Consider the following 11,040-nt stretch of genomic DNA (forward strand, 5'->3'; position numbering starts at 1 on the left):
CAGTTCACATGCAGGGACAGTTGCAACATTCATTAAAATGTAATCAAAATCATTCTTAAATATCATTTTGCAATTTCTTTATTTTATTTGTGCACAGATAGAGTCTTCAATAAGTTAATTTGGCAATATAAAAACAAAGAATAGTAAATGGAAAAACCATGTTCAAGTAACAACCATGTTTTGGTTGATTATTGCAATTCATTTGAACTACAAAAAAAAACTAATTTAGTCAAAATTAAGATACTGAAATTTAATAATAACCTACTTCTGTTAACTTCTGTGAAAGTTTACAGAACTGGGGCCAGTTGCATAAACATAGCCACTATGTTAAGTCTAGTTTGACCAACTAGCAGTTAGTGGTAATCATTCTTACTTTTCAAATTCCAGTTAGACAAATCTACCATTTTATGTGACTGAATTATAAGTCAGTCTGTGTGTGTGTGTGTGTGTGTGTGTGTGTGTGTGTGTGTGTGTGTGTGTGTGTGTGTGTGTGTGTGTGTGTGTGTGTGTGTGTTTGAATGACAGTGAGAGTGAGAGTGAGAGTAAAGAAAATTAGTCCACCTAAGACTTGAACTGATTTTTAACATATTCACTTACATTAAAAGGAAAGTTATCTAACAATTGATAGGGGTTCTTTATATTTATCCATAAAATTACAATGATGTAATGTTAGGACAAGCTTTTACATCAATGTTGTGGTAAGGGACAGCATGTTGGGATGGTTGTGACGTGTCCCTACACTGACAGCTGTGATAGAACTTGGCATATTAGCTTGACAAAATACCTTTGACACATGCTATGCCTATTAGAAGCCAAGAAAACATATTAAAATGGTTCGACTTTACAATGCTTCACGCAAACAAACTTTTTAAAAAGTTTTTTAACCATGAAAATTATTTTTTGTAGAAGGAATGGTTCTTCTAGGAAGGATGAGGGTCTAACTTAGCATGTGTGCAGTATGAATATCTTTACTGTAGCTCTCTCCTGATTGAAGAAAAAAGCTGTGCCAACCGTTCCAACCGTCCTCACTCTCCCCCTAGTGTTGACATCGCAACTATAAATAGCGCAAATTTTGTTATGCTAGGATGTGTGGAAATATTTAAACCATGTGTATTACAACTAACCCATATTAGTTTGTGTCCTGCGCACCCCTAGTTCACCCAAAATTTACCCTCAGGCCATTCAAGATGTAGATGCGCTTTCACTTTCTCATCTATGGATCCTCTGCAGTGAATGGGTGCCGTCAGAATGAGAATAAGAAAACATCACAATAATCCACTCCACTCCAGTCTATCAGTAAACATCCTTTGAAGCGGAAAGCTGCATGTTTATAGACCCCTTAAAAGTTTGTAAACATTGCAACGTCTCCGGGTGGGCGGGGCTTAGCTGGAGGCAAAAAGAGGCGAGGACGCAATGTTGACAAGCGTAAACTAGCACGTTTTAGGAGGGATTTATTAAACATGGATGCAGAAGAAGGTTCGGAACTGTCCGAATATGTACAGTCACTGACTCTGCGGGACCGTGACAAAAAAAAAAAATAATAAAAAAAGTGGGAGTTAGCATACATTTATCAATTAATTCAGTTGATCACTCAGTTCACTGACCAAACCGGTTATCTGACCAAAATATAATGACGAGTGAATAACATTACAGTAGCCTAATTTATTTATTTATTTATTTTTAGCTAAGCCTGGTGTAGTTCTTGTATCTTGTTCTCACTGAAAACATTTTAACCAGGTTTTGGATATTTCCTAGACAACATATGAATTACTTTCGGGTGGTTTGGGGAATTTTGTCAGGGCTTATTGTCTAATGTAACCTATCGCTGGGCTAACTATGATTAGCAATGTGGATTATTTTAAGAGACCACTCAAAGGATGGCACACACATCTATCGCTGTATGTTTGTTTCACATTTAAGCTAGCTAGTGCGCTGAAGGTGTGGCGACTTTTCACCTATAAAAACATAAACTTGCTGATTTGTACTAGATAAAACCAACACACCAGTACATATGCATTGATTATTTTACCTAATATGAAGTGTGCACTGCAAACACGAGCATTATTTATGATCGTCTCTGTCTAGTCTGTACGCCCTATTGCATTCAACCACAATTGTCTTCTTGATTTCTGTGAAGGAATGTCGGCCGGGATCCGGTGAAACTTTAGTTTTGAACCAAAAGTGCTGTTCCTTCTATTCTGGCAGCCAAAAAACACAACAAGACGACATTTTAAAGTCAAAACCTCAAACTTTTAGCGCGCCTGCTATGAGTTCTTCCTTATGTTTTGCCTCCAGCTAGAGCGGTGACGTCACAGTGACGTAGGCGATTAAGGGGTCTATAGTGCTATTTTGAATATTGCCTTTAATGCAGTGTGTAATGTAGCTGTATGTAAGAGGTGTCCAATCCTGCTCCTGGAGGGCCGCTGTCCTGCAGAGTTCAGCTCGAACACCAGTTAAACACACCTGAACCAGCTGATCAAGATCTTAGGCATACTAGAAACTTCCAGGCAGGTGTGTTGAGGCAAGTTGGAGCTAAACTCTGCAGGACCCCGGCCCTCCATGACCGATTTTAGAGACCCCTGCTGTATGTGAATGTATAAAAGATCTGCAAAGCTGTAAAAGTGCACGATAAATAAAGTTATTGTCTCCCAAAAGAAGGAATCGACTCTGAACAGCTGAAACGAGTCATTGGGAATTTGAATCCCACTTCCGTGGTGGCTACTGGTAACACATTTGCATAATTCCCACCAACTGTATGTTCCTCGTTGGCCGGCCATAAACAGGCCATAAACATAAATAAACTATAAACTATAATCTATAATAACACTTCCTCCGGTAAAAGGTTCATCCCCTCTTGTCCTGCACATCAGAATACATCAATGTATTTGTTTAGAGCTGTTTTGGACGGTTTTGGCTGGTATACTGTGCTTGATCTTACATATTTCTCTCCTTATTCAGACTTTTTCAATGGGAAAAGCAAGATTATCGGACTTATATTTTAGCCAGAAACAGCAGTTTAATGGTAAAAACATCTTTATAATGGACTCTTACAAACACACAAGATGTTAACTGATGGACTAGAGTGGTGTGGATTACTTGTGGGTTATTGTGATGTTTTTATCAACTGTTTGGACTCTCATTCTGACGGCACCCATTCACTGCAGAGGATCCACTGGTGGGCAAGTGATGTAATGCAAAATTAGCAAAAATCTGTTCCCATGAAGAAACTAACTCATCTATATCTTGGATGACCTGAGAGTTTGTACATTTTCTACAGATTTTCATTTTTTTGGTGAATTATTGTTTAAAATAAAAACAATTAAAGGGAGTAAAAAATGCAGTCTCTGTTTTGTGCTTGGAAGGTTAAGTGTGCTCATAGGTTGTTGTTGTTGTTTGTTGTGTCTCCAACAGCAGGTGGCGTCATTGACTAGAACAAGAAGCAACCGTAGTGGATTCCTGTCATCAGTGTTGTAAAGTAGTGAGCTTGCCTGACATGTCTTGTGGCACTTTGTTTTGACAGAGAAAAACTATACAGTAATGCATAAAGCCTCTTAAGGGCTTCAGGGCTTTCTCTTTATGCCAGTAATTCCTAATACAAATACAGTTTTATAGGAACAGATTATATAAATAAAATGAAAATATATATCTTTATGTTTGCAGATAGTTTTAACATAAATCTAGAATAAAGCTTTCTCTCTTTTCAAATTATAGAGGTAAGAGATATGATGGACTTGGAACGCAATTACCTTTTTATTATTATTATTATTTTATTGACACCATATTTTTCTGAGAAAAAAGCAGGTCTTTTTAATCATTGTAAATATTTCCTTTGAATAGGAGATAATAATAGAAACCGGTCGCAGATGCGTGGGCTAAAGACGTGCATCAGTTGCACATTAAGATGTGGGTTGACTTGCAGCGGACACATTCACTTCCTCTACAGTTCACTGATTGTTGAATCTCTTTCAATATAAACACAATATAATCATACAGTTATTCAGTACAAAGCAAATAGAAGAAAAACAAGATTAAACAGGAAAGGTTCATCTTGACTGAAGCTTCATCAAAGAAGATGCATCTTATCAGATTCGTTTGTACCTTCCTACCTCCTGAACTCAAAGTGCCTTTGCTGTGACTTAACTACTTTTAATAGAGAGTAATTAGTGGTTCTGCTTTCATGACCTATATTCAGTTGTGTTTGATGTTCATTATCTGCAGAAGTCAAGGGCTCCTGTGATGTGGCTTTTTTTTCTTCTTTTTTTTTGTTTGAAGGGCGCACAAAGAAATCGCTTTGTGTTATTAGACCGGTATTTCACCAAACATATTCTGTTAAGCAAGCTTCAATAATGAGAGCTACGAGAAAAAAAAAACTAATTAGATGAAGAGAACTTGTATGTACAGAGAAAATGCACAAATTTAGAATGAACTAGTTTCATAAAGTATGCCTTATTTTTATTATTATTATTATTATTATTACTGATACATACAGCAAGGATGTATTTCAAGGACCTATTTCAAATAAATGCTGTTCTTTTAAACTTCCTGTTCAGCAAAATAAATAAAAAATAAAATAATCATATAATAAAAAACTAAATGTACCACACAAATTAGCAATTATAATGATTTCTGAAGGATCATGTGACACTGAAGACTGGAGTATTGATGCTGAAAATTCAGCTTTGATCACAGGAATAAATTACATTTTAATATATATTCTAATAGAAAACAGTTATTTTAACCCTAAAAAAAGGGCAAAACGGATACAATTTTTTTCCCGACAACTTGACTCTTATTTTTTATTTTAATGTTTGTATCCCCCAGGATACTCTTGATTTTTTTTTTTTTTTTTTTATAACTTGACACTTATTTTTGATTTTAATGTTTGTTTCCCCCAGGATACATCACCCCTTTAGGGGTATAAATTCACTGAAAACAGAACACTTGTTTATTTCTGAAAGCTTTGGAATACTGACCTGGGGTTGGTCTCTTTTTAGACACATAGCCGATTATTGCTGATTATTGCTAAGTGAAAGCATTAAAAAAAATAAAGCATAAAAAAGTTATAGAAGTTTAAGTTTACAGTAAAGATAATGTAGTATACTTTTTTATTATTTTATATAAAATATATATTTGATAAAATATGTTCAAATTGCTATAAAATCAAAGCCATATGTCTAACCAAGCTATGTTCCAAATTTTAAGTTGATATCACAAAAATTGTGGTTTGATGTAGTTTTCTGTCACAAAGCAATCATTTTCTGTCACAATATAACCAAACAGTTACCAAATATGGAACCTTGACTGTGAGACCTTTACAATGATATGTGTTTTGTCAAGATTACAAAAAGATGTGATTTTCTAAAACACAAGCCACTAGTCTATATATAGACTATACAGACTATAGATATATACACAAGTCTATATATAGGTTTTTATGTCTTGATGTATACCCCTAAAATGGTGACATATCCCCGAGATACAAACATTTAGAGACAGATTACAAAAAAATGTAAGCATTTAATTCATAAAATTTCAGTGTAAACCTAATAAGCTTATGCCGAACAACAGCTTTTTAAAGACGTAAGTCCTCTTCAGCGTGTAAATATGTGAACTAGGTCAACTGTTATCAGAGGGTGGGTTGATTTCCCACTTCAGGCGACCATGCAGTTTTAAATGCTTCCTGTGAGCCAAACAAAGAATGTAGAAACAAAAGTTATCTCATCTAAATATTCACAACAAACACCCTTTCAACATGAAACCAAGAAATGAGACCTACACATTCACTGCTTCTCCCCACAGCCTCTAAAATGTTTGTATCCCCCAGGAAACAACGCCACTATTGTAATAATATTTTACAATAATGCTGTTTTTATTTTTGGTCAAATAAATACATCCTTGGTGAGCAAAAGAGACTCTTTCAAAAACATAAAAATAAAAACAAGATCCAAAAGAAGTTGAGCAGTAGTGTATTTTAAGAATAGAATATCACACATGAAGTTGAATGAAGGCCTCTGTCTACATTTTGTCCAGATACAGGTGGAAGACAAAGAAATTAGTGCCATTTGCATTTAGTGAATGATGCAATCATCATATTCTTTCACTAGATTATCAATCTTTTAATAACCAATTCACCAATTCTTGATTCCATGGGATAAACTTAATATTAAGTGTCTTTAACTACTACTCAATGTACTGTATGCTATTCTGTGTTAATTATGGTAAAGTGCTGACTGAAACATAGCCAAGTAATAACATTTTGAGAACATTATTAAACACCAAAATACTTTGAAGAAACATTAAAGTTACTGGAGCAATGTTTGTTCGTAACGTTGAGAGAACCTTGTCAGAATGTTCTGAGAATGTTTCCCGTTAGCTGGGATGATATTAGCGTGCTAAAACTTTAAATCACTTTAGAATTATACTTTGAATAGAGAGATAGTCAGCAATGTGGAGTTTAGTAACAAAAGATACACTGCTGATTCTGCATTCTGCAGCATTTCTATACAGTTGTTGTGAATGCGGCTTGAAAATGGAAAGTTTGTGGCACTGGTCTTGACTCATCGGTTTCCACTCTTCATTGCTAAAAGATTTGTGTTAGAAAGTATAGAAACTGAAAACAGACAAAAACTATTTATATAAAACTATTCTGATTTTCGTACGGTAATTTTTACCTGCTAATCTGTCTGGGTTTTTTTCACATTTCTCTTTCTGTTCTGTATTTCGTGTCGGTTCTTTATGCAGATGTTCTGGAACAGCCCCGAGTGGGTGGAAGATGGTGGTGAGGTACATGGAAAACGAACAAAAAAGACATTTAAGACACACATAGTCAGTTTTCACTTCACTGTGCTCATTTACATGCCACTTGCTGGAAGTCTACAACCACACGGCCTCTGTAGTACTTCCTTTGTTTGTGGGCTTGTGTTGTTTTTCAGTCAACTGTTGCTTTTAATCTGATTATATGCATTGGTTTTATTTTAAAGGCAGAGGCTATTTGTGCTAAGTGTAAGTAATAGTTAGATGCTAGTAGTAATTTATATTTAGTGGAAATATATACTATTTGCAGCTCAGTCTAGAACACAATAATAATAACACATTTGTTATTAGATTATATAATTAATAATTATATATAATTATATTCATCAAATTCATAAGTCATGCTACCTTATTAGGACCTTACCTCTCCCTATAGCCCACCTCTAAACCTGTTTATTTCCCTGTATATTTAGACACTTTATTTCTATTTGTATTTGCATTTTATTTGCACTTCGTGTTAATAGACAGTCCATTATTGTAATCATAGAAGTGACAAAATGATGTTAAGTTGGTATGAAACAAAAATTACGATCTGTCTTTTCTGCCCTGTGACATATTTCATGTGTGTGAAAGGTAAAAAGATATGTTGATGTCCAAAAAAAGTATTTATAATAACCACAGCAATATTCCATAAAAATGGCTAGTTTAAATTTCATGATTTTAAGATGTCAAATGGGGTTCATAGATAGCATATTTTTATGTGTAATAATAATGTGCTATAATAATAATAAACAAACAAATAAATACTCAAACACTGTGACATTTTCTAAACTTATGTAGACCCTGTTTAACCTTTGCAATTAATTCTGGCCTATTTTATTCTATTTAATTTTTTAAGATTTGAAAATCTCCCACTGACTAAATATGCATTATTAAATTGTAACCAATAGATAATACACTGTAACTGGCATTCATTATTGCACTTATTTGCATGATAAATTGTGTCAGATAATATTATTTTATTATCTATATTTAACCATATAGCCACAATTTATAGCTCAAATATGCTGTTGCATTGCATGCTGATTCTCGTAATGCACTGCCAACAGAAAACAAGTCAAAAACAGTGCATGTCTGTTGCAGCCTTTTATTTATGCATAACTAAAACCCAAACCTATAGTGAGAACTTTGACACTTATTCTTCAGCTATCCTGCAGCCACTGACATTTTATTCAGGAAATGAAAATCTAATTGCATCTTGAGGATGATGTAACATATGAGACAAATATATTTTTGCCTAATAGAAGCTTTTAACAGTACTTTCCATATCTAGACACGTACAACCATTAAAACAAGACTTTCCATTGAACTAAATAAAAAAATAAAAAAAGTGGAACTGTATGCTGAATATGTGAAACTGTGTGATAATTTTGCAGTGCAAAATATCATGCATACGCTCATCAATGTGTTAAGATATTCAGTGGGTGGCATGGCTAATTGAAACAAGCTCTTGGTGAGCAACAGAACAAAGGCAGAGTTGTAAATGGGAGGATCATAAATAGCATATTCAAATGCAGCAGAGAGGAAGTGGACTTGTGCTCACTACTAACCACTGACTTTAAGCGCACAAGCTAAGCTCCATTAGATAATCTCAATGGGTAAGTCCTTTTATTCATTTGAAGCAAATTCATCTTCATGATGCCTGGTATTCTGTTAATGGTTGCTTTACAGATTTTGCTTTTGGCTTGAAATACTGGTCTAGATCATGTTTATCTGGAGAGGCGATGCAACTTGTGTACATCCCTCCGAACTGATAAAAAAGAGAAGGAACTCATTCGAGTTTGCATCCTCTTTCAGGGGATTTCTGCTCGTTTTTTATTTTTAGAGGATGTTGAAGAAGGTACACTTTCCTTTCCTAAATGAAACCAAATCTGGATTTATCGTCATAATAAGGCCATAGAGCCAGTGCTGTAATTGCTATGGTAAACTATTGTAGTTCAAATAATTCCGTCATTATTCAGTAGTTTTGAAGTACAGTTTGAAGAGGATCGGTTAAAGATCATTTGGATGGTTTTGGGTGTCATATAAGCAGATATACACCATTAAGTGAAGTTAAAAAAAATCTTTTAGACACTGTTGGGTCCTTTTTTTTTTACAATAAATGGATTAATTGTGTTTCTATTTGAAAGTTTCTCAACACAATCTCAACTGCTTCGTATTTTATTTTGTCGCAAAATGTAACTATTTTTTGGCCCCGATTTTTATATAAAGTTGGGTTTACTCACAATATATAGGCCTACTTTATAGCAACTGCTTGGTTGCTTGTATTGTCGCAAAATGTACCTATATTATTGCCCAGCTATAATCAACCAAGTCATGAAGAAGTTAAGATATTACAAACATTAACATCATGATTTTCTTCCAAGCAGCTTTGAAACAACGTCATTTGTGAAAAGCGCAATATTTGACTAGACTTTGATGCATAACTGAGGTAACTGAATTAGAGTTCTCTGTAAAGTCTGATGCAAAGACGTTTGCTTAAGATTGTATTACAAATTTGGTCAGCTGTGTGTCGTGTTATGATTTGCTATAGTCTGGTCTGTATTACACAGGAAACAGTGTTCATAAAAAGGAAGTAAGAAAATGCTTTGTTTACCTTTGGTAGCACCTGAATGTGGTTCAGGAACTTGACCATATATGACTGTTGGCATTGAAAATGTAAAGTATTTATTTATTCATTCATTATACATAATTTGAATAAGATACAGAAGTGCAACGCAATTCTTGGTAGTTGTTAGGTGCTTGCTGCTTGATCAAAAAGTTTCCTGCCAAGATTTGACTTGGGGATTTTGGATTTTATTGCTCATATCTGTGACAATTATGAATCTTATTCTTTAGAAAAGAAATAGGACACGTTTGAGGCACAAATTGAGAGTTACACATTAAAGTTTAGTACTTAAGAATAGGGTTTGATCAAATCCCTAACATTAATATGAGTGATACTAATAGTGATACTAACCACTAACAGACGACTGTCGATTCACTCTCAATCATGAAACTATGAAGCTTCACACAGAATATATCTATTTTGGTAGTCTTTGGTTACATGAATGAACATAGAAGCCTACAAGCTACAAGATATTTCAAAGGAGTCAGCTTTTCAGACTAGACACCTCGACTACGTCATTTCATGATAAAAGAGGTGGAAAGTCCCTTTCAGTGAATTCAAGTCCTGAGAACTTCGGCCAATCAGTTTGTCCATACAGCCACCAAAAGGAAGTGACTTCGTCACACAGAAAAAGAGTATGCCAATGTGGGCTCTGAGAGGAAATGACTTGCACTGTGCATGAGCCTGAGATCACAGGCCGTCTCCGCTCGTCTACGCTCAGTCGTGTCTGAACCATCAACAAACTCGCTCAACTTCTGACTGTACTCCACGCATCAACCAGAGAACATGGTGACAAACACCAGCCAGTACCAATGGCTCTTTCTGTAAAAAAAAAACGCTCCTTTAGTCATTTGCAACAGTCGCATGCGAAGATGTGCATCCAAGAGTTCTGTAACAAGTAAGTATGCGGGTTTCTTCACCTTGGTGCTTTTGAGGTCCTCCTAGAAATCCATAATCTGATAGTCTGCGACTACATTGACTGAATGTACAAAAGAGTATTTTGCCATTATTTTCTGTTTAAACTTGTTGATTCTGCTAGTACTTAAAAGCTGTTTCAAAACGGTCAAAGTAATCCCCACATGTTTGAGGGTTACTGCAGTACTGTGGACTAGTACTGTGCTAGACCAAAAAGTAAATGGGATGCATTGTGATTTCTTGTCGATTTTAAGATGTACAGTTAAAAAGTGGGTAGTTTGTGGTGATGGACTGAAGCGCACCTACATGGTGCCCACAAAACACACCACTGCTTATGCATGTTGCCAACATATAATCTCTAGATAAGCTTTAGATTCAATGTAAAGAAAATGTACTTTTGTTTTTCATTCATACTCATTTTTGCATTGAGTTGCAGGGAAAATCCCTGCCACACTCAAGGCCACAAAATGTACTTTACATTACACCTTTACCGCCAAACTCCTACCTTATGTAAAATGTGTTTACATGACCTTTTCAGTCTGGATGCTCATGCATTTGTACACATTAGAATATGGGGGCGCATCCAACTGACTGTGAAACTAACCTGTGTAGGCAGATGTTTGAGCCAGATGTAGGCAGATGTCATGTGCCATTGATGGAGGCTGTGTTACATGTGTCTATCGTCTCGTCTCCTGTTTTATTTG

General features: G+C 35.2%; 1 protein-coding gene across 3 annotated transcripts in view; it reads left to right on the plus strand.

The window, feature by feature from the left end:
- Positions 1 to 8,319: 8,319 nt before the first annotated feature.
- The window catches only part of LOC109056224 (SH3 domain-binding protein 2-like), an 18,461-nt gene continuing 15,740 nt past the window's right edge, over positions 8,320 to 11,040 (plus strand). Inside the window, exon 1 of one of the 3 annotated variants that reach the window (XM_042764693.1) lies at positions 8,320 to 8,411. Coding sequence is in view for 2 of the 3 variants with exons in the window: in XM_042764690.1 (XP_042620624.1) it covers positions 10,234 to 10,319 (86 nt within the window). In the remaining variant the exon portion in view is untranslated. Of the gene's footprint in view, positions 8,412 to 9,889; positions 10,320 to 11,040 lie in introns of those variants that run through there. The other 2 variants (XM_042764690.1, XM_042764691.1) reach the window with 2 other exon arrangements.

The sequence above is a fragment of the Cyprinus carpio genome, chromosome A10 (assembly GCF_018340385.1).
Source record: "Cyprinus carpio isolate SPL01 chromosome A10, ASM1834038v1, whole genome shotgun sequence".
Taxonomy (NCBI): Eukaryota; Metazoa; Chordata; class Actinopteri; order Cypriniformes; family Cyprinidae; genus Cyprinus; species Cyprinus carpio.